The 21353-nt window shown below is 74.9% G+C and overlaps 4 protein-coding genes across 8 annotated transcripts; 2 read left to right on the top strand and 2 right to left on the bottom strand.

Annotated features, from left to right (window-relative positions):
- Positions 1 to 694: 694 nt before the first annotated feature.
- On the top strand, positions 695 to 6353 carry MARS1 (methionyl-tRNA synthetase 1). Of its 4 annotated transcripts, XM_064498682.1 has the most exons (22): positions 695 to 882; positions 1153 to 1243; positions 1718 to 1796; positions 1888 to 2022; positions 2195 to 2270; positions 2352 to 2524; positions 2597 to 2709; positions 2845 to 2961; positions 3068 to 3271; positions 3417 to 3618; positions 3710 to 3784; positions 3864 to 4034; positions 4113 to 4208; positions 4315 to 4432; positions 4640 to 4853; positions 4950 to 5081; positions 5167 to 5271; positions 5354 to 5537; positions 5629 to 5700; positions 5811 to 5837; positions 5913 to 6026; positions 6114 to 6353. In XM_064498682.1, the coding sequence occupies exons 1-22, from the start codon at positions 780 to 782 to the stop codon at positions 6264 to 6266; spliced, it is 2754 nt and encodes a 917-aa protein (XP_064354752.1). In that variant the 5' UTR covers positions 695 to 779; the 3' UTR covers positions 6267 to 6353. The 4 variants fall into 4 exon arrangements, with proteins under 4 accessions (XP_064354752.1, XP_064354754.1, XP_064354753.1 ...); XM_064498684.1 differs by lacking the exon at positions 3710 to 3784; XM_064498683.1 differs by lacking the exon at positions 5811 to 5837.
- DDIT3 (DNA damage inducible transcript 3) lies at positions 6311 to 8898 on the bottom strand. Its single transcript, XM_064498689.1, has 4 exons — positions 8250 to 8898; positions 7243 to 7290; positions 6978 to 7154; positions 6311 to 6905 (listed from the first exon to the last, which is right to left on the bottom strand). The coding sequence occupies exons 3-4, from the start codon at positions 7125 to 7127 to the stop codon at positions 6471 to 6473; spliced, it is 585 nt and encodes a 194-aa protein (XP_064354759.1). The 5' UTR covers positions 7128 to 7154; positions 7243 to 7290; positions 8250 to 8898; the 3' UTR covers positions 6311 to 6470.
- Positions 8899 to 9418: 520 nt separating this feature from the next.
- MBD6 (methyl-CpG binding domain protein 6) lies at positions 9419 to 18402 on the top strand. Of its 2 annotated transcripts, none has more exons than XM_064498686.1 (10): positions 9419 to 9648; positions 10989 to 11079; positions 11801 to 11937; positions 12013 to 12115; positions 12227 to 12398; positions 12604 to 13569; positions 14562 to 15100; positions 17212 to 17382; positions 18056 to 18189; positions 18270 to 18402. In XM_064498686.1, exons 3-9 carry the CDS (start codon positions 11825 to 11827, stop codon positions 18071 to 18073), a joined length of 2082 nt encoding a protein of 693 aa, XP_064354756.1. In that variant the 5' UTR covers positions 9419 to 9648; positions 10989 to 11079; positions 11801 to 11824; the 3' UTR covers positions 18074 to 18189; positions 18270 to 18402. The 2 variants fall into 2 exon arrangements, with proteins under 2 accessions (XP_064354756.1, XP_064354758.1); XM_064498688.1 differs by having other exon boundaries at positions 10959 to 11079.
- A 1853-nt stretch (positions 18403 to 20255) lies between these two features.
- On the bottom strand, positions 20256 to 21325 carry DCTN2 (dynactin subunit 2). The gene is made up of 4 exons (XM_064498690.1): positions 21247 to 21325; positions 21028 to 21130; positions 20837 to 20928; positions 20256 to 20741 (listed from the first exon to the last, which is right to left on the bottom strand). Exons 2-4 carry the CDS (start codon positions 21089 to 21091, stop codon positions 20655 to 20657), a joined length of 243 nt encoding a protein of 80 aa, XP_064354760.1. The 5' UTR covers positions 21092 to 21130; positions 21247 to 21325; the 3' UTR covers positions 20256 to 20654.
- Between the last annotated feature and the right edge of the window lie 28 nt (positions 21326 to 21353).

Here is a 21353-nt window from a genome sequence, read left to right as displayed (position 1 = left end):
CTCCCCAGACGGGACCCGGACCCGGACCCGCCCCCCGCCCCGGGCTGCCCCCGGTGCCCCCCACCCACCTGCTGCTGCCGGGGCCGCGGGGCAGCGGGTCGGGCCCCCCCGGCAGTGGCAGCGGCGACACCTCCCCGGGCCATGTGACAGGACGAGCCCGGGCGCCTGGGTCCTCGCCCCGCACCCGGGGGGGGGGCAGGGCGGCTGGGTCCTCCCGAGGCCCCGGGAGGTGGGGGGGGCCCGGACGCCTGGGCCCTTTCCCCGGGCGGGGGGCGGGGGGGGGGACAGGACGCCGGGGACCTTTGGGGACATGTCGGGCTTTGGGGGCGGGGGGGGGGGGGGGGGCACGGCTGCGGCCGCTGCAGCAACAGTCTGACGTGGAGCGCCGAGGCACGAGCCTTTCCGTGACATCACAGAGCCCTTCCGTGACGCCACAGCGCCGCTCCGTGACGTCACACCGCCTTTCCGTGGCGTCACACAACACCTTTCCGTGACGCCGCAGCGCGGGCCGGGAGCGGAGGATGCTGCGGGCGGCGGGAGCCAGCCCAGCGCGGTCACCATGGCAACGCCGCCCGGCCGGCTCCGGGGAACCATGGCGACCGCGGGGCGGGGCGGTCTCGCGAGAGTTCCGGGCGGTGCCGCCGCGCGGTGCCTTGTGGGGGTTGTAGTGCGGCGGCGGGGAGGACTGCCGGTCCCAGCAGCCCCCGCGCGGCCGCCCGCTCCCGTCCCGGCGTGCCCCGCGCGCCGCCGTGTCCCCGCCGTTGCATCAGCGCGCGGCGATGCGGCTGCGGCTGGCGGCGGGCGGCCCCGCCGCGCTGAAGGTGCTGGCGGCCGCGCAGGCCGCCGCCGCCCCGGTGCGGCTCTCCTGGGGCGGCCCCGCAGGTGAGACCGGCCCTGGGGCCGCGCACGTGCCGCTGCCGGCCCGGTAACCCCCTCCCGGCCCCCGCCCTGGGGGGGGGCGCTCCGGTCACCGGGCCCGGTAACCCCCCGGTGTGACCCCCCCCCCTCATGCACCAGCCCCGGCGGCCCTCCCCCCCCGCGGGACCCCCGGTGCCCCGGCTCCGGCAGCCCACTCCGCGTGGGGCCTCCCCTCCGTGCCCGGCTCGGTAACCCCCCCCCCGCCTGCCCCTCACGGCCCCTCCTCTCCCACAGAGCAGCCGCCGTCCCCGCTGTGCCCCCCCTGGGCGCCCGCCCTGGAGCTGGACAGCGGCACCGTCCTCTTCTCCCCCAACGCCATCTGCCAGTGAGTATGTGGGGCCGGGGCGCGTCCCGGGGACCCCTGTTCCGCTGCCCCCATCCTGGGGACCCCCATCCCGGGGCCAGGGCGCGTCCCAGGGACCCCCATCCTGCTCCCCCCGTCCCGGGTCCTCCCCTCCCGGGTCCCCCCTGTTCCTCTGCCTCCATCCTGGGTCCCCCCATCCCACTGCCCCCGTCCCGGGGCTGGGTTATGTCCCGGGTCCCCTTGTCCCGTTGTCCCCATCCCAGGTTCCCCTGTCCTACTGCCTCCATCCCGGGGACCCCCATCCTGCTGCCCCCATCCCAGGGCACGTCCCGGATCCCCCTGTCCCGGGGACCCCCGTCCTGCTGCCCCTGTCCCGGGGCTGGGGCACGTCCCGGGCCCCCCCATCCTGGGGCACATCCCGGGGCGCTGCGGCGGGCGTTGGGGGTTTGGGACCGAGACCCGCCGCCTCCCGCCCCCCCTCCGCTCCCCCCGCAGGTACTTCTTCCTGGCGAGCGGCGAGGAGCCCACCGACCTCACCAACCAGTGGCTCGAGTGGGAGGCCACCGAGCTGCAGGTGGGCACTGCGGCACGGGACGGCGGGGACGGCGGGGACGGGGCCCGGTTGCAGCCCGCCCGGTGCCATCCCTCCGTCTGTGTGTCCGCAGCCCGCCGTCCGGGCGGCCCTGTACGCCCAGCTGGTGCAGGGGAAGAGGGGAGCGGAGGCGGTGGCGGCCCTGGGGACGTCGCTGGCCTACGTCGACCGGACCCTGTCCGGGAGAGGCGCTGCCTTCCTCACCGGGGTGAGCGGGGCCCCGGGGCGGCCGCGGGGAGGAAGGAGGTGGTCCCTCGCCCCGGGGAAGGGGGCTCTCCGCGGCCTCCCCGGGGCGGGGGGCTCCGCGGTGGAGGTCAGAGGCTGCTTTTGGGGTCCCCCGAAAGGCTGCCCCGAGGCCTGACTCTGCCCCTCGCGCTCAGGACGCCAAGTCGGTTGCCGACGTGGTGGTGTGGGGCGCCCTGTTCCCCGTCCTGCGGGATGAGTCCGGCCTGCCAGGTGAGAGCCGGCCGGGGCGGCCGCTGCTGGGGGGGGGTTCGCGGGCTCCCGCGGCTCTAACGACCGTCCCCTCGCTCCAAGACGAGCTCAAGGCGCTGAGGACCTGGTTCCAGAGCATGAGCCTCTCGGAGGCCTGCAGGAAGGCCGCCGACTCGGTGCTGGTGCCCGAGGGGCTGCTGGAGTTCAAGTCCTACCTGCAGAAGCAGCCTCCGCCCTGCCTGGCCGTGGAGAGACCCACCAGCAACGAGCCCGAGGTGCGGCCCCAGCCCTCGCGGAGCCTGCCCGGGGCGAGCTGCCCCCGCGCTCACCAGCCGCCTTCCCTGCAGGAGGAGGAGGCTTCGGAGCGTGCCCTGACGGAGGAGGAGATCGCGGCCGCCGCGGCTGCCTGGGCCCGCGGTGCTGCGGCGCTGCCCGAGCCTTGGCAGCCCCAGAAACCCGTGTGAGTGCCCGGGCGACGCTGGGGCTGGGCCGTCCCGGGGCCCCGAGCAGCCCTGGAGGGGCCTTCCGGCTGCCGCCGCTCCGTGCCGGGGCGGCAGGGCCCCGGCGCCCTCCCTGACTGCCGCCCCCGCGCCAGGCTGCCCGTGGAGGGCAGGAGGAACGTCCTCATCACCAGCGCCCTGCCCTACGTGAACAACGTGCCCCACCTCGGCAACATCATCGGCTGCGTCCTCAGCGCCGACACGTTCGCCAGGTGAGACCGCGGCCGGGGGAGGCTGCCGGGGGGCCGGGGGAGGCTGCCGGGGGGCCGGGCCGCCCCCGAGGCCCGCGCGGGTGTCACAGGCCCCCCCCGCCCGCAGGTACTGCCGCCTGCGCAACTGGAACACGCTGTACGTGTGCGGCACGGACGAGTACGGCACGGCCACGGAGACCAAGGCGGTGGAGGAGGGGCTGACGCCCCAGGAGATCTGCGACAAGTACAACGCCATCCACGCCGACATCTACCGCTGGTTCGACATTTCCTTCGACTACTTCGGCCGCACCACCACGCCTCAGCAGACCGCGTGAGCATCCCCGGGGGGGCTGGCGCGGGGGCCCGTGCCGGGGAGCCCCTTCCCGCTCGCCTGAGGATGCCCCAGGGCGCTCTCCAGGGTCTCCCGGCTGATGGCGGTGGTCCCCCTTCCCTTCCTCTCCGTGCCCGGCCCCCAGGATCGCCCAGGACATCTTCCAGCGCCTGCTGGCCCGCGGCTTCCTGCTGCAGGACACGGTGGAGCAGCTGCGGTGCGAGGGATGCCAGCGGTTCCTGGCCGACCGCTTTGTGGAGGGCATCTGCCCCTTCTGCAGCTACGAGGAGGCCCGGGGGGACCAGTGCGACAAGTGCGGCAAGCTCATCAACGCCGTGGAGCTGAAGGTGGGACGGGGTCCCGCTGGAGCCCCCCTGCCCCGTCCGGGCTGCTCCAGCCCCGTCCCGCGTCCGCTGTGACACGTCTCTGCACCCGCAGAGGCCGCAGTGCAAGCTCTGCAGGGGCGTCCCCGTGGTGAGACCCACGCAGCACCTCTTCCTGGACCTGCCCAAGGCGAGCGCCGGCCCTGGGGCGCGGGGAGGGGACGGGGCTGTCCCCGGCGCCGCTGACCGCCCCGGCGTGTCCCCCGCAGCTGGAGGAGCGGCTGGAGTCGTGGCTGGAGCAGTCCTGGAGCACGGGGGACTGGACGGCCAACGCTCGCTACATCACCCGCTCCTGGATCCGGGACGGGCTCAAGCCCCGCTGCATCACCCGCGACCTCAAGTGGGGCACGCCGGTGCCCCTCGACGGCTTCCGTGACAAGGTGGGTCCCCGGTGGCCATTTCGGGCCTCATCCTGCCCTGCCCGGGGGTCCCCCGCTCACAGATCGTCCCCCCGTTAGGTGTTTTACGTGTGGTTCGACGCTCCCATCGGCTACTTGTCCATCACGGCCAACTACACGGACCAGTGGGAGCGGTGGTGGAAGAACGCACAGCAGGTGAGAGCCCAGCGCTGCCGCGGGGGGGGCGCGGAGCCCGGCTGCCCCTTTCCCTCCCCAGCTCGGGGAAGGGGCCGCCTGTTCACGCCCCCTCCCCGTCCGTCAGGTTGAGCTGTACAACTTCATGGCCAAGGACAACGTCCCCTTCCACAGCGTCGTCTTCCCCTGCTCGCTCCTGGGGGCTGACGACAACTACACCCTGGTGAACCACCTCATCGCCACAGGTACCGGCGGCTCGCGGGGCTGGGGGGGCTCGGGGGGGGCTCCACGTTTCCCCGTGGGGGCACGAGGCCACGTTCCTTCCCTCGGCTCGGAAACCCTCTCGAGCTCAGCGCGGGGCTCCGACCCTCCAGCCGTGCTGCCAGGCTGCCCCTGCCTGGGGGGGGCCTGATCCAGGCCTGGGCCCCCCCGGGCGTCTCCTGCCTTCCCAGAGTACCTGAACTACGAGGACGGGAAGTTCTCCAAGAGCCGGGGCGTGGGGGTGTTCGGGGACATGGCCAAGGACACGGGCATCCCCGCCGACGTCTGGCGCTTCTACCTGCTCTACCTGCGGCCCGAGGGGCAGGACAGCGCTTTCTCCTGGGGCGACCTCATGCTCAAGAACAACTCGGAGCTCCTCAACAACCTGGGCAACTTCATCAACAGGTACCGGGCTGGCCTGGAGGTGGCACGGGGCGGGGGACCGTCCCTGTCCCCGTCCCCGTCCCCATCCCGCACTCACTGCTGCCCCTCCGCCCCCAGGGCCGGGATGTTCGTCTGCAAGTTCTTTGGCGGCACCGTCCCCGCCATGGTCCTGACGGCCGACGACAAGCGGCTCTTGGCCCGCGTCACCCTGGAGCTGCGCCAGTACCACCAGCTGCTGGAGAAAGTCCGGTGCGTGGCTGGGGGGGAGGCGGGGGGGCCCGGGGGGGGGGACACCACCCCCCTGCAGCCGCTCAGCCTCCCTCTGCCCCGCCAGCATCCGCGACGCCCTGCGCTGCATCCTCACCATCTCCCGCCACGGCAACCAGTACATCCAGGTGAACGAGCCCTGGAAGCGGATCAAGGGGGGCGAAGAGGACAGGTAGGGAGACGGGGGGCCGGGGCGGGGGTGCGGGGCCGGGAGCCGGCGCTGACGGAGGGTTTCCCCCCCCCCCCCCCCCCAGGCAGCGCGCGGGCACGGTGACGGCCGTGGCGGTGAACATGGCCTCGCTGCTGGCCGTCATGGCGCAGCCCTACATGCCCGGCGTCAGCGCGGCCATCCAGGCGCAGCTCCGCATCCCGCCGGGCTGCTTCGTCCTGGGCCACGACTTCCCCTGCACGCTGCCCGCCGGGCACCGCGTGGGCACGGTAGGCGCAGGGGGACGCGGGCTGCCCCCCCCCCCCCGGCACCGCGGGGGCCCCCCAGGCGAGGGCTGACCCCTCCGCTCCCTGCCCCCAGGTGAGCCCCCTCTTCCAGAGGCTGGAGCAGGACCAGGTCGAAGCCCTGCGCAAGCGCTTCGGGGGAGGGCAGGTGAGTGGGGGCTCCGGCCCCCCCGGCTCCTCTGCCTCGGCTCCCTCCTGCCTCCTCTGCCTTTCCTCCGTGTCCCTCTTCACTCGCTCTCTCTTTCCTTCCTTTCCCAGCCCGAAGACCTCGCGGTAGCATCCCAGGTAACTCCCTGGCACGGCGGTGACCCCCCCGCCCCCGGGCGCTGCCCCCCCGCTCACCCCTTTGTCTCTTTGCAGGCCAAACCGCCACCCCCGGCCTCGGGGGCCCCTCCAGCTCCGGCCTCCGGGACGCCCCCCGCTCCGGGGGACCCCCAGCTGATCCAGGAGCTGATGGAGCAGGTGGCCAAGCAGGTGAGGGGGAGGGAGCTGCCCCATCTTGCCCCCCCGGTCATTACCTCGCCCCCCCGGCTCCCCTCTCACCCCCCTCCCTCGCCCCAGGGCACCCACGTGCGGCAGCTGAAGGCCAGCAAGGCCGAGAAGGTGCTGGTGGACGCGGAGGTGGCCAAACTGCTGGAGCTGAAGAAGCAGCTGGCGCTGGCCGAGGGCAAGAGCCCCGACGTCCCCGTGCCCAAGGGCAAGCGGAAGAAGTAGCCCCCGCGCCGGCTCCCCCGCGCCAGACCACGCCGAGCCGCGCCGGGGGTTACATGCGTGTAATAAAATGCAAAAACTGTACAATAACGCGTGGAAGCGGCGCCCTCCCCGTGGCATCAGTCTGTGCCGGTGGGGCAGCGCCCCTCCAGTTCGTAGCTGCCCCCCAAGTCCGTGGGGCAGCAGAGTCCTTGTACGTGCGGGGGCCTAGGCCCGGCGCAGGTTCACGATGCGGTCGATGAGGGCGGCCCGCGTGCGCTGCACCTCGGCGCTGAGCCGCTGGATCTCCTCCCGCAGCCGCTCGTTGTGCGCCGTCAGCTCCAGCACCCGCCGCTCGTCGGCCTGCTCCCGCTCCCGCCGCTTGGCCGCCTCGCGGCCCCCCGCCTCGCCGCCGCCCCTCTTCCTCTTCGCCCCGCGCCCCGGGGCCGCCCCCTCCTCGTCCTCGGTGCCCGTCTGCGCCGGGGAGCTCCCGCTGGAGGCCGAGCCCGGCGGTGGGGGTGCCGGCCCCGCGCCCGCCGCGCTCTCCGGCCCCAGCAGCTCCAGCAGCTCCGCGGCCAGGGCCGGGTCCAGCTCGCCGCCGCCGCCGCCGTCACCCCACGGCAGGGCCGCGCCGTCGAGCGTCACCAGCTCCGCCGGCCCCTCCTGCAGAGGGAGGGGAGCAGCCAGCCCTCGGCGCGGCTGCCCCCCCGGCCGCCCCCCGGCCCCTCCGCTCACCTGCTCGGCCCCCCGGGGCGGCGGGTGCTGCCCGCCGGGCTCGGCGGCCGCCAGCACCTCCTGCAGGTCCTGGTACCAGGCCTCCAGCTCCCACCCCGGCAGGGCGCCGGGGCCGGCGGCTCCCGCCACGGGCAGCGACTCGGCTGCCATCGTCACGACCGGGTCAGGCTGGGCGCGCTGGGGGAAGGAGGGGGTTGAGCCCTGCCGGGACCCCGGGGGCTCCAGGGCGGTGCCCCACGGCCGTGCCCCACGGCCCCCCCCTTACCTGCTCTCAGGTGTGATGGTCTATGAAGACGCACTTTCTCCTCGATGCCTGGGGAGGGAGAGGAGCAGGATCAGAGGCGGTTTGGGGCCCCCACCCCCCACCCGCCCCCTCGGTACCACCAGCCCCGGGGTGGGGGTCTCGCAGGGGGATTGGGGCTGCACCTATAGCCCCCCCATTCCCAGGGACCCAGGCGTCCGGGCTCCAGCCCCTCCCTCAGAGGATGGGGGGGACGTGTGACCCCACCACGGTCACCTGCAGCCGTGTAGGGCAGAGCCCCACAGGGCACACACGGGGGTTCTGTGCCCTAGAGGGACAAGGATGCTCTGTGGGACCATTGACCTTATAATGGGGCACCGACACCCTATAGGGCCAGGGACCCCCCCTGTGGGGCAGAGACACCCTATAGGGCCAGGGACCCCCCCTGTGGGGCACAGACACCCTATAGGGCCAGGGACCCCCCCCTGTGGGGCACAGATGCCCTATAGGGCCAGGGACCCCCCCCTGTGGGGCACAGACGCCCTATAGGGCCAGGGATGGATGTCCTGTAGGGCCAGGGACCCCATAGGGCATGGATGGCCTGCAGGGCCAGTGACCCACTGTGGGGGACGGACATCCCCTATGGGGCCAGTGACCCACTGTGGGGCACGGACATCCCCTATGGGGCCAGGGGCCCTCTGTGGGGCACGGACATCCCCTATGGGGCCAGTGACCCACTGTGGGGCACGGACACCCCCTATGGCGCAGGGACATCCTATAGGATGTATAGGGCCAGGCAGCCCCTGTGGGGCAGGGGGACCCCCCTATGGGGCCAGTGACCCACTGTGGGGCACAGACGCCCCTTGTGGGGCCAGCGACCCTCGGTGGGGCGCGGGCGCCCTACGGCGGCAGGGACACGCCACAGGCGCCACCCCCCCGCGGCCCGGGCCTCCGTGGGGCAGGGGGACCCTTCCGGGGCCGCCCCCCCCGGGCCGGGCCCGCCCCCCCGGGCGCGGGCGGCCCCTCCGCACCTTCCTGCGCGGCCCCGGCTCCCCGCGGCTCCGGCCCGTGCGCTGCCCCCGGCTCATCCTCGCCCGCATCTTCCCCGCGCTGCTCCGCTCCCGCTGCGCCGCCGCCCGCGCCCCCGCCGCCCCTTTTAACGGCCGCCGCATGACGCAACGCTTGCGCCAGCCGCGGCCAATGGGCGCCCGCCGCGCCGTGACGCCGCGGGCGGCGCGGGCCAATGGGAGCGGGCGGGGCGGGGCCGGCGGGGCGGGGCCTGGGGGAGCGCGCGCGCGCGCCGCCGCGTCGCCGGCGGAAGCGGCGCCCGCCGGGTCACGCGCCCCCGAGGGTGAGTCATGCGGGCGGATGATGCAACGGCTGGAAACAGGGCCCCGCCCCCCGCCCCGCCCCGCGTGACGCCGCGCCCCTCCCGCCGCGCCCTTAAAGGGGCCGCGCCGCCTCGCAGGGAGGGGGAGGCGCAGGGGCGAGGTGCCCCCAGTGCTGCCCCCAGGCCAACCCCAGCGTTCCCAGTATCCCCCAGTGCCGCCCCCCAGGGTCCCCCAGTCCAGTCCCAGTGCTCCCAGTACCACCCACTGCCCTCAGTATGCTCCCGAGCAGCCCCCCAGTGCCCCCCAGTGTGCTCCCCAGCAGCCCCCCAGTGCTCCCAGTATTCCCAGTTCCCCCCAGTGTGCTCCCCAGCAGCCCCCAGTGCTCCCAGTATCCCCCAGTGCCCCCCAGTGTCCTCCCCAGCAGTCCCCCAGTGCTCCCAGTATCCCCCAGTTCCCCCCAGTGTCCTCCCCAGCAGCCCCCAGTGCTCCCAGTATCCCCCAGTGTCCTCCCCAGCAGCCCCCCAGTGCTCCCAGTGTGCTCCCCAGTGCTCCCAGTATCCCCCATTATACCCCAGTGCCTCCAGTGTGCTCCCCAGCAGCCCCCCAGTGCTCCCAGTATCCCCTAGAGCCCCCCAGTGCTGCCCCCAGTGCTCTCAGTATCCCCCAGTGCTGCCCCCCAGTGCCCCCAGTGTGCTCCCCAGCAGCCCCGCAGTGTGCTCCCCAGTATCCCCCAGCGCCCCCAGTGTGCTCCCCAGCGCTCCCAGCACCCCCCAGCGCCCCCAGGGCGCTCCCCAGTGCTCCCAGTATCCCCCGGCGCCGCCCCCGCCCCCCGGGCCGCGCGCGGGGCACGCCGGGATCGGGATCCCCAGGGCTGCCCCCGCCGCCGTGCGCATGCGCGGGGGAGGCGCCCGCGCTGCCCCCTCCTCTTCCTGGCGGGGCCGGACCGGGACCGGGGCAGGGGCCGGGGGCCGGGGGCCGGGCCGGGACCGGGGCCGGACCGGGGCGGGGGCCGGGCGGACCCACACCGGCGGCTCCCACCGCGCCGAGCCCCCGGGCCGCTCCGCCGCCGCCGGGCGCCGCGCCGGGACCATGAACCCAGGTGGGTGCGGGCCGGGCCGGGCCGGGGCCCCTGCCCCATGGGCACCCTGAGCCCTGCCCCATAGACCCCTGCCCCATGGGCACCCTGACCCCCTGCCCCATAGACCCCTGCCCCATGGGCACCCTGCCCCATGGGCACCCTGAGCCCTGCCCCATAGACCTCTGCCCCATGGGCACCCTGAGCCCTGCCCCATAGACCCCTGCCCCATGGGCACCCTGACCCCCTGCCCCATACACCCCTGCCCCATGGGCACCCTGCCCCATGGGCACCCTGACCCCTGCCCCATAGACCCCTGCCCCATGGGCACCCTGACCCCTGCCCCATGGGCACCCTGCCCCCTGGGCACCCTGACCCCTGCCCCATAGACCCCTGCCCCATGGGCACCCTGCCCCATGGGCACCCTGACCCCTGCCCCATAGACCCCTGCCCCATGGGCACCCTGACCCCTGCCCCATAGACCCCTGCCCCATGGGCACCCTGCCCCATGGGCACCCTGATCCCTGCCCCCTGGGCACCCTGCCCCCTGCCCCATAGACCCCTGCCCCATGGGCACCCTGACCCCTGCCCTATGTGACCCATAAACCCCCCCGTGACACTCCTACCCCATGGGCACCCTGTACCTCTGCTCCATGGGCGCCCTGCCCCATAGACCCTCACCCCATAGACCCTCACCCCATAGACTTGCACCCCACGGGCACCCTGCGCTCTTGCCTTGTAGATGCCATCCTGTGGGCACCCTGAGCCTACAGATCCCTGCCCCATAGATTCCCCCCCCCCAGTGGGCACCCTGAGTCCCTGCCCCATAGATCCTAGCCCTGGGGGCACCTGACACCCCTGCCCCATGAGCATCGTGCCCCATAGACCCTCACTCTGCGGCCACCCTGAACCCCTGCCCCACAGACCCCGACCCAGTGGGCACCCAGCACCCCTGCCCCATGGGACCCTGCCCCATAGACCCCTGACCTGGAGGACCCGACAGCCCTGCCCCTTGGGCGCCCACCCCACAGGGCCCAGCCCCACGGGCACCCTGCACCTCTGCCCCACGGGCACCCCATCCCAGGGGCATCGCGTACCCCATAGGGGCGGCCTCTATAGACCCCTGTGGTCCGGGGGGTCTGGGGGCTGCTCCCACACGTCCCCCCCCAAACCCCGGCGGCTGGGGGGCACCGGGGGTCTCCTGCGGGGAGCAGAGGCTCCGGCGGGGGGGGGGACCTGGGTGCTGGGCACCCGGCCGTGGGGCTCCCGGGCCCTGCGGGGGGGGGGTCAGGCCCCGCGGGGGGGCACTGAGCGGGCGCCGCCGCCTCCCCCAGGCGCGGGCTGAGCCTGTCCCCGCCGCGCAGAGACCTGCCTGGCTCCGCCGCGGCACCCACCCTGGGCGCCGCCGCCCGCCCGGCCCGCGCCTGACGCCCAGACGTTCGCCGAGATGAGCAGGTGAGGCCCCCCCGCCGCCGCCCCGGCCCCCCCCCGGCTCCCCCCCCCAGCGCCGGGGATTAGGGCCGGCGGCAGCTGTTTGCCTTTTAGCTGCGGTTCCTCGACGGCGTTTTGTAGGTCACGGCCCCCCCGCCCCAGACACCGGGATTAACGGGGGGGGGCTGGTGTGGGGGAAGGGCTGAGATGGGGGGGCAGCTGGGGCCCCCCAGGCCTGCCCTACTTCCCTGGGCAGCTCCAGGCGCCCTCGCTGCTGCCCCATGGCCTGAGGACTCCCCCCAAGTCCGGCCCCACGGCCCCTGAGCACTGCAGCCCCCCACCTCCGGCCTGCCCCATGGGCCCTGGGCACCCCAAGGGCCCCCCCAGTCCTGCCCCACGGCCCCCGAGCATCCCAGTGCCCCCCCCCAGTCCTGCCCCATGGCCCCTGGACCCCCCAAGGACCCCCCCAGTCCTGCCCCATGGCCTCTGAGCATCCCGGTGCCCCCCACACAGTCTGACCTATGGCCCCTGGGCCCCCCAAGGGCCCCCCCAGTCCTGCCCCATGGCCTCCCCAAAGACCCCCCAGACCTGCCCCACAGCCCTGGAGCACCCCACGGGTCTCCTGCTGCTGCCTCATGGCTCTGAGCACCCCTGGGACCCCCCCCAGTCCTTCCCCAGGGCCTTGAGCCCCTCCGGGACCCCCCCGGTGCTGCCCCGGCGTGACCCCCCCGCGGTGCCGCCGCAGGCATCGGCGCGACGCGGGGGCACAATGAACAGCAGCGATGAGCGCGCCGGAGCAGACCGACCCGCGTGCCCGCCGGCCGGGCCCGTGCCCGTGGGCTGGGAGCGCAAGGTGGAGGAGGGCTGCGTGCGCTACATCAGGTAGGGGCGGCCGCGGCCCCCCCCGGCCCCCCGCCGCCGCGGCCCCCCCGGCCCCGCTCACCCGCTCTGCCGCAGCCCCAGCGGCACGGCGCTGACCTCGCTGGAGCAGACGCGCGCCTACCTCCTGGCCGACGGCACCTGCAAGTGCGGCCTCGAGTGTCCGCTCAACATGCACAAGGTACGGGGAGCCCCCGGGGGGGCCGCCGCGGGCGGGGGGGGGGGCGGCCCGTGCTTCGGGGGTCCCCGCGGAGCAGCCGGCGGCCGCGCTCAGCCCGCGCCGTCCCCGCAGGTGTTTAACTTCGACCCGGGGGCGGCGGTGGCCGGGCGAGGGGCCCCCGGGGCCCAGGGCCAGCAGGACATGACCAAACTCTGCAACCACCGCCGGAAAACGGTGGCCATGGCCACGCTGTACCGCAGCATGGAGGGCGCCCCGGGCCCCGGCTGCCGCCGCCCCGGCACAGGTAACGGCCCCGGCCCCCCTCCCGGCGTCCCCGACCTGCTCCCGTCCCCGTCCCCCCTGCCCGTCTGGGCTCCCCCCACCCATCCCTGTCCCCCCAGTTTCCCATCCCATCCTCGCCCCCAGTTCTCCCCAGTCTGCCCCGGTTTGGGGCCGGGGGGTGCCCTGGCCGTGCCGGTGCCCGCTGACCCCGGCGTGGCTCCCCGCAGGTCCCGGCTTGAGCCCGCTGTTCCCGGCGGGGGGGCGCCCGGCCGTGCCCCCCGGCGTCCCCCCGCCCGGCGCCGGCGGCACCTTCCCCAGAGCCCCCGCCAGGGCGAAGACCCCCGAGGCCGCCCCCGCGGGGGACCGGCTTGGCCCCCCGCCCTTCCCGCGGCCCCGCGACGTCTTCCCGGGGGCCAACGGCAGCCCCGAGAGCCGCCCCCCCCCGCCGCCGCCGCCGCCAGCCCCCCGCTTGGGCCGCCGCCTGCCCCCGCCGGACGCCCCCAGGCCCCCCCAGGCCGAGGACGCCCGGAGCCGCCGTGCCGCGGGCAGGACCGGCGCCCGCACGGCACCGGCACCGGCACCGTCACCGGCGGGGGCGGCGGGGAGCCCGGCGGAGCCCGGGGGGCCGTGCGCGGCGGCCGCCAACGGTGCCCCCCGGGCGGGCAAGGACGATTCCCCCGTCAGCGGTGCCTTAACCAACCAAAGCAGCAATAACCCGCCAGTGCCCTTAGACGCCGTCCCCGAGGGCCGGGGCCTGGCGGGGCTGCCGCCGGCGGGCCCCCCCTTCCCGGCGAGCAGCCTGCTGAGCGCCGCCGCCAAGGCCCAGCTGGGCGCCCCCGCGCCCCCCCCTAGCACTTTACCCCCCCGCCCGCTCGCCCCCGACGCCCCGCTCCCGCCGGCGGCGGGCAAGGCGGCCCGGCGGCCCCGGCGGCCGGAGCCCGAGGACGCGGCGGCCCCCCGGGTGCCCCCCGCCGCCGAGCCCGAGGGGCCCCCGGCGCCCGGGCAGCCCCTGACGGCGCTGCTGAGCCTGCTGGGCGCCCAGGGGGGGCCCGGCGGCCCCCCGGCCCCCCTGCCCGCCTGCCAGGACGTCAACGGCCAGCTCCTGGGGCTCTTCGGGCAGCTGGCGGCCTCGGCCGAGCCCACCTCAGGGACCCCCCCGCAGCCAAAAGCCCCCGGCCACAGCGGCGCCCCAGGTACGTGGGGCAGCGCCGTGGGGTGCGGCGGCGGGGCCGGGTCGCGGCGGGCATCGGTTGCCCGGGATGGGCAGTGACACCTGGGGGGTTCCCTGCCCCTGGGACCCCCTCGTGGCCGTGGGGCTGGGCGGGGGGTGGTGGGACCTAGTGGGACGTGGCCATGGGTCCGTGTTGGGGGTGGTGGGACGTGGCCATGGGTCTGTGCTGGGGGTGGTGGGACGTGGCCATGGGTCCGTGGTGGGAGTGGTGGGACCTGATGGGACGTGGCCATGGGTCCAGGCTGGGGATGGTGGCACCTGTGGGACATGGCCATGGGTCCATGCTGGGGATGGTGGGACTTGATGGGACGTGGCCATGGGTCCGTGTTGGGGGTGGTGGGACGTGGCCGTGGGTCCGTGCTGGGTGTGGTGGGACTTGGTGGGACATGGCCATGGGTCCATGCTGGGGATGGTGGGACTTGATGGGACGTGGCCATGGGTCCGTGTTGGGGGTGGTGGGACGTGGCCGTGGGTCCGTGCTGGGTGTGGTGGGACTTGGTGGGACGTGGCCATGGGTCCAGGCTGGGGATGGTGGCACCTGTGGGACATGGCCATGAGTCCATGCTGGGGATGGTGGGACTTGATGGGATGTGGCCATGGGTCTGTGTTGGGGGTCGTGGGACTCGGTGGGACGTGGCCATGGGCCCATGCTGGGAATGGTGGGACTTGATGGGACGTGGCCATGGGTCTGTGTTGGGGGTCGTGGGACTTGGTGGGACGTGGCCATGGGCCCATGCTGGGAATGGTGGGACATGGCCATGGGTCCGTGTTGGGGGTGGTGGCACCTGGTGGGACCTGGCCATGGGCCCATGCTAGAGGTGGTGGCACCTGGTGGGACGTGGCCATGGGTCCATGCTGGGGATGGTGGCACCTGGTGGGACGTTGCTGTGGGTCCGTGTTGGGGGTGGTGGGACGTGCCCACGGGTCCCCCTGCCCCGACCCTGTCCCCCACAGGTGCCGCGGCGTCTCCAGCCGTCACCAAAGGCCCCCCGGCCCTGGGGGCCGGCAGCGGCGGGGAGGAGGCCGCCGGGGGGGCGCTGGGCTGCCCGCCGCCCCCCCCCGCCGCCGAGCCCGCGGCCTTCGCGGGGCAGGAGCAGGCGCCGGCCCTGGGCGGCTCGCTGCCGCCGGGGCTCCTCCTGGGCACCCTGCCCTTCTCGGTGGCCCTGGGCCAGCACCCGCCGGCGCCCGGCGGGGACCCCGAGGGGCCGGGCCTGCCCTCGCTGCTGGCGGCCTCCCTGCTGCCGGGGCAGCCCCCGGTGCCCCTGCTGCCCCTCGGCGTCCCCCTGCCCGCCCTGGACCTGCTGCCGCCGCCGCCGCCGGGGGCCCTGCTCCCGGCCCTGCTGCCCCTGGCGCCGGCGGGCGGGAAGGGCCCCCCCGAGGGCTACGCGGCGCTGCCCGACGGGCCCCTGCTCTTCTCGGCGCTGCCCGCCTCGCTCGCCCTCGAGCCCGCGCTGCTGGCCGCCGGGCTGGCCCCCCCCGAGAGCTCCCCCCCGGTGAGACCCGGCCCCCGCCACGGGGCTGCTTGGCCCCCCCGGGGAGGAGGGGAGCAGGAGGGATTTGCCCCCCCCGGGGAGGAGGGGAGCAGGAGGGATTTGCCCCCCTGGGGAGGAGGGGGATAGGAGGGATTTGCCCCCCCCCCGAGAGGAGGGGATAGGAGGGATTTGCCCCCCCCCGGGGAGGAGGGGGAGCAGGAGGGATTTGCCCCCCGGGGAGGAGGGGGAGCAGGAGGGATTTGCCCCCCCCCGGGGAGGAGGGGGATAGGAGGGATTTGCCCCCCTGGGGAGGAGGGGAGCAGGAGGGATTTGCCCCCCCCGGGGAGGAGGGGAGCAGGAGGGATTTGCCCCCCCCCGGGGAGGAGGGGGAGCAGGAGGGATTTGCCCCCCTGGGGAGGAGGGGGATAGGAGGGATTTGCCCCCCGGGGAGGAGGGGAGCAGGAGGGATTTGCCCCCCAGGGAGGAGGGGGAGCAGGAGGGATTTGCCCCCCGGGGAGGAGGGGGAGCAGGAGGGATTTGCCCCCCCCCGGGGAGGAGGGGGATAGGAGGGATTTGCCCCCCCAGGGAGGAGGGGAGCAGGAGGGATTTGCCCCCCGGGGAGGAGGGGGAGCAGGAGGGATTTGCCCCCCGGGGAGGAGGGGGATAGGAGGGATTTGCCCCCCCCCGGGGAGGAGGGGGATAGGAGGGATTTGCCCCCCCAGGGAGGAGGGGAGCAGGAGGGATTTGCCCCCCCCGGGGAGGAGGGGGAGCAGGAGGGATTTGCCCCCCGGGGAGGAGGGGGAGCAGGAGGGATTTGCCCCCCCCCGGGGAGGAGGGGGATAGGAGGGATTTGCCCCCCCAGGGAGGAGGGGAGCAGGAGGGATTTGCCCCCCGGGGAGGAGGGGGATAGGAGGGATTTGCCCCCCTGGGGAGGAGGGGAGCAGGAGGGATTTGCCCCCCCGGGGAGGAGGGGGATAGGAGGGATTTGCCCCCCGGGGAGGAGGGGAGCAGGAGGGATTTGCCCCCTGGGGAGGAGGGGGATAGGAGGGATTTGCCCCCCCGGGGAGGAGGGGAGCAGGAGGGATTTGCCCCCCCCCCGGGGAGGAGGGGGATAGGAGGGATTTGCCCCCCCCTGGGGAGGAGGGGAGCAGGAGGGATTTGGCCCCCCGGGGAGGAGGGGAGCAGGAGGGATTTGCCCCCCCCGGGGAGGAGGGGAGCAGGAGGGATTTGGCCCCCCGGGGAGGAGGGGAGCAGGAGGGATTTGCCCCCCCCGGGGAGGAGGGGAGCAGGAGGGATTTGCCCCCCTGGGGAGGAGGGGGATAGGAGGGATTTGCCCCCCCCGGGGAGGAGGGGAGCAGGAGGGATTTGCCCCCCTGGGGAGGAGGGGGAGCAGGAGGGATTTGCCCCCCTGGGGAGGAGGGGGATAGGAGGGATTTGCCCCCCCCCGGGAGGAGGGGAGCAGGAGGGATTTGCCCCCCTGGGGAGGAGGGGGAGCAGGAGGGATTTGCCCCCCTGGGGAGGAGGGGAGCAGGAGGGATTTGCCCCCCCCCCGGGGAGGAGGGGGATAGGAGGGATTTGCCCCCCCCGGGGAGGAGGGGGATAGGAGGGATTTGCCCCCCTGGGGAGGAGGGGAGCAGGAGGGATTTGCCCCCCCCAGGGAGGAGGGGGATAGGAGGGATTTGCCCCCCGGGGAGAAGGGGAGCAGGAGGGATTTGCCCCCCCGGGGAGGAGGGGGATAGGAGGGATTTGCCCCCCCGGGGAGGAGGGTGACGGTGGCAAAACGCGTGGGGGGAGCGCGTTTGCCCCTGGGGAAGGAGAAGGGCGGGTGTTTGCCCCCGGGGTAGTGGAAAGGGGAATATTTGCCCCTGGGGTAGTAGAGGGGGGAGTATTTGCCCCCACGGTAGTGGGAGGGGGAGTGTTTGCCCCTGGGGGGGCGTTTGCCCCCGGCGCACGGCAGAGGAGGAGTGTTTGCCCCTGGGGATGAAGGCTGGGGGTATTTACTCGCCCCTGGGTGCTGGAAGCGGGGCGCTCGCCCCGGGAGGGGGATCCGGGAGGGTGTCTGCCCCCGGGGGGGGGGGGGGGGGAGGCCGGCGGGGGGCAGAGCCACCCCCAACTCGCCCCTTTGCCTGCAGTCCGGCCTCGCCAGCCCCCCCGCGGCACCTACCTCGACCGGCGCCCCCCCACGACTACTGAGGCCCCCCGCGGGGAGGGCCGGGCCCCCGACGGCCCCCCCGGCCCCCCGGGGCGCCTCCACCCGCTGGGGCCCCAGCTGGGCGGCTCCCTGCTCGGCGCCACGCTGCTGGGTGAGTGGGGCTGGGGGGGGACACGGGACACCGAGGGCGGCACGGGGGGGCCCTGAACACTGCTGGTTCGGGGGGGTGCTGGGCACCGGGAGGGGGCACTGGGGGGATGCTGGGTGCAGGAGGAGGCACTGGGAGGGGGCACTGGGGGGATGCTGGGCATTCTGGGGGGCACTGGGAGATACTGGAGGGATGCTGGGTGCTGGGGGGGCACCAGGGGGGTGTTGGGGGGATGCTGGAGGATACAGAGGGGATACTGGGCATTGCGTTGGGTACCAGGGGGAGGATGCTGGGTGCTGTGGGGGGCACTGGGGAGAGGCTGGGCACCGTGGGGGGCACCGTGGTGGTACTGGGGGGGATGTGGGTGCCGTGGGGGGGCACTGGGGAGACGCTGGGCGCCGTGGGGGGCACCGTGATGGTACTGGGGGGGATGTGGGTGCCATGGGGGGGCACTGGGGAGACGCTGGGCACCGTGGGGGGCACCGTGGTGGTACTGGGGGGGATGTGGGTGCCATGGGGGGGCACTGGGGAGACGCTGGGTGCCGTGGGGGGCACCGTGGTGGTACTGGGGGGGATGTGGGTGCTGTGGGGGGGCACCGGGGAGACGCTGGGTGCCGTGGGGGGGCACCAGCTGCCCCCGGGACCTGGGGCACATCCTGCCTCCTGCCCCCCCCAGGCGACCTGCCGGCGCTGAGCCCCCTGCTCCAGAGCCAGCCGCTGCTGCCGCCGCTGGGGCTGCCGCTGGGCCCGGGCCAGGCCCCGCTCCTGGGCCCCGCCGGCCCCCTCGCCTGCCTGCTCCAGGGCCTCCAGGTGCGCGGGGGGGGGGCACGCGGGATGATCTGGGGGGGCACCCGGGGGTCTTGCTGCTCCCTCACTGCCCCTCTCCGCAGCTGGGCCCCGGGTTCGGCCCCCCCGAGAAGCCGGCGACGCCGTCGGGCCCCGGCGCCGGGGGCCCCCCCAGCCCCCCCGCCCGCCCCGAGGGCCCCCCAAGTGCCTTAGAGCCCCCCGCGCCGAGCCGGGCCGAGGCGGGCGGCGCCAGCCCCGGGGGGGGCGCCCGGGGGGGCCCCGGCTCCCGGCCCTCCCTGAAGCGGGGCCGCCGCCGGGCCGAGGGGCTCAACGGGGAGACGCCGGCGCCCCGCGGCCCCCCCAGCACCAAGAGCCCCCGGCGCGGGGCCGGCCGGGGCCGGGGGGGCTGGGGCGCCCGGCGCCACTTCAACGGGCAGGCGGGCGACGGGGGCGAGAAGGGGGCCCCCCCCGCCGCCCCCCCGGCCCCCCACCCCGCCTGGCGCTGCAACGGGGACATCCCGGCTGCCGAGCGGCAGCTCAAGGCGGAGGAGATCAAGGTACTGGGAGCTGCTGGGACGATACTGGATGTACTGGGACCCGCTGTGGGGGGACACTGGGACCTACTGGGTTGGGTACAGGGAGCCACTGGGTGCCCCTGGGCATTTACTGGGATGCACTGGGAAGCAGTGGGGGCCTTTGGGTGCTCTTGTGGGTATACTGGGAGCCACTGGGTGCCCCTGGGAGGTACTGGGAGGCACTGGGGGGAACTAGGAGGTACTGGGAGCATGTGCTTGTATGGGGGGATGCTGGAGGGATACTGGGACCCACTGGGAGGTTAATGGGACCTACTGGGGGGAGCTAGGAGGCCCGGGAAGCGTGCAGTGGGATGGCGGAGGGAACCGGGCCTGTGGGTGCTGCGGGGAGGCACTGGTTGGACTGGGAGGTACTGGGGCCCCTGCTGACCCCCCTTCTCGCACAGGGGAGCTCTCTGCGGCTGCGCCCGTCGCGCCGGGGCCGGAGGAGGAAGGCCAGGTGAGCGGGGGGGCGGTGCGGGGGGGGCCGGGGGGCACCGCCACGTCCCCCCCCGTCCCCCTGACCCCCCCGCTGTCCCCCTGACCCCCCCGTCCTTGCAGCGCCCCCCGGCCCAGCGCCCGCCCGGAGACGCCGCGAGGGAGGGGGCTCAGTGCCGAGGCCGGCGCCAGCCCTGCCGTAAGTGGGGACGGGGACGCGGTGGGGGGGGGGACACCCCGTTTTCAGCCCCCCCCCGCAGTGCACTGTGCCCCCCCAGGTGGAGCCGGCTCTGGCCCGACGCCCGCGGCCCGGGCGCCCCGTCAAGAACCGCCGGAGGAAGCTGCTGACGTAGCGGTGCCGGGGTGGGGGCACCCCCGACACCTACCTGTGGATCCGGGGGGGTCCGGGGGGGCGCAGACCCCCCCCCCCCCGACCGTTGCGGGCGACGGGCACCCCCAGCACCGCTTGCCTTGGCCGCAGGCGCGTCCCCGATCGCCTGGTCCCCCGGCGGGGAGGGGCTCCGCCACGGAGGGGGGGTCACTCCAAGCACAAGGCGAGAGCCCCCCCCCCCCCCCCCCCCCCGGGACAAAGCACTTCTGAAGCCATTTTCGCAGACGGTGGGGCGGCTGGTGCCCCCAAGCCCAGGGCAGCCCCGGCGCTGGGGGAGGGGGCAGGATTGGTGCTAGGGGACCCGCCGGGGGGGCCAGCCCCGGCGCCCCCCCACCCCGGGGCGGGGGTCCCGCTGCCCCCATTACCTCAGGCCCGGGGGTGTCGCGGCCCCACGGCCGGATCCGCTCAGGGTTAGTTTAGCGCTAGATTCTCACTCACCAAAAAACGAGGTCTCCCCCCCCCCCCCCCCCGTGTGCCCCCCCCCGCCCCGATACCAGCAATAATCATCTCCGCCGGCCCGGGGGGCCGCACGCCCCCGCCGGGGCCTTCCCCATGCACTCAGGTCGCCCCCCCCCGCACACACACTACACCCCGGCCCCGCGGGTTATGCAAAGCCACGGGGGACCCCCGGTGCCCCCCCCGTACCCCCCCCCCCGTTTTGTACAAAGAGGAGACTCTGCCCCTGTGAATCGGAGCTTTTCTACGGAGCGAGGTGATTTAATTTAAGGGGGGGGCTGCGGCGTAGCGGGCAGCGCGGGGGGGGGGGGGGGCGCGCGTTTTGTATCGATGATTAAAAGATGTATTTAAACCCCGCGGCTGGGCCCTGGCGTCCCCCCCCCGCAGCCCCAGGGAGAGGCGACACGCGGGGGCTTCGAGCCGGGCTGTTTAATGGGCGAATCCTGGGGCGGGGGGGGCGCGGGGGGGGGCAGCTCCCCAGCCGGGGCAGGCCCCTCCGCCCCCCCGTGCTGCGCTGGGGGCCGGGCCGGGGTATGTACAAGCGGGGGCGGTCCCGGGGGGGGGCGACAGCCCGGGTACCGGGGGGTAGTGTTTGCCCGAGGGGGGGGCGGCGGTGCCCCGGGGGGGGGGCCTCACTTCGCCAGCTGCTTCACGCGGGCGTCGATGGCAGCGAAGTTGTCTTCCACCACGGCCAGGTTTTCCTTCATGGTCTTCTGGACCTGGAGGGGGGGAGCGGGGGGGGTGAGCAGGCGGGTACCCCCCCATAGGCACCCCCCCACTGAAGTGGCCCCCCCCGAGGCGCGGCGGGACCCACCTGGGCCAGCAGCGCCGCGTTGTCCTTGAGGGCACCAGCCATGACCTGCTGCGTCGTGTCCAGGTGCGTGAGGAGCTGCCCGAACTGCATGGCTGGGGGGGGGGACAAGAGCTCAGTGCCACAGGCTGGCGCCCCCCCGGCTCCCCCCGCGTGTGCCGCTGTCCCCCCCCCGTCCCCCGCAGCCCCCCCACCTTGCTCGTGCAGCTCCTTGAGGGCCAGCAGCCTCTGCACCACGTCGGGCAGGGTGCTGGCCATGGGCCCCCAGCGCTGCACCGTCTCGTAGATCTGGTGCACCTGGGGGGCGAGGAGGAGGAGGAGGAGGAGGGTCAGCGCGGGCTGGGGAAGGGGGGGTCCCCTGTGCCCCCCCCACGCGAGGCCGGGGGTCCCGGGGCCTCCCAGCTCGCTCGCACCTTGCTCTGGGTGTCGGCATCCTCCACGGCCGCCTTGTGCTTGGCGATTTCGTTCACCTTCCCGAGGACGCTCTGGGGGGGGGGGGGGCGATGGGGGGGGGTCGAGA

The sequence above is a fragment of the Dromaius novaehollandiae genome, chromosome 28, assembly GCF_036370855.1.
Source record: "Dromaius novaehollandiae isolate bDroNov1 chromosome 28, bDroNov1.hap1, whole genome shotgun sequence".
NCBI classification, from domain to species: domain Eukaryota; kingdom Metazoa; phylum Chordata; class Aves; order Casuariiformes; family Dromaiidae; genus Dromaius; species Dromaius novaehollandiae.
Note: the sequence above shows the minus strand (reverse complement) of the source record. Positions and strands in the feature narration are given on the sequence as shown.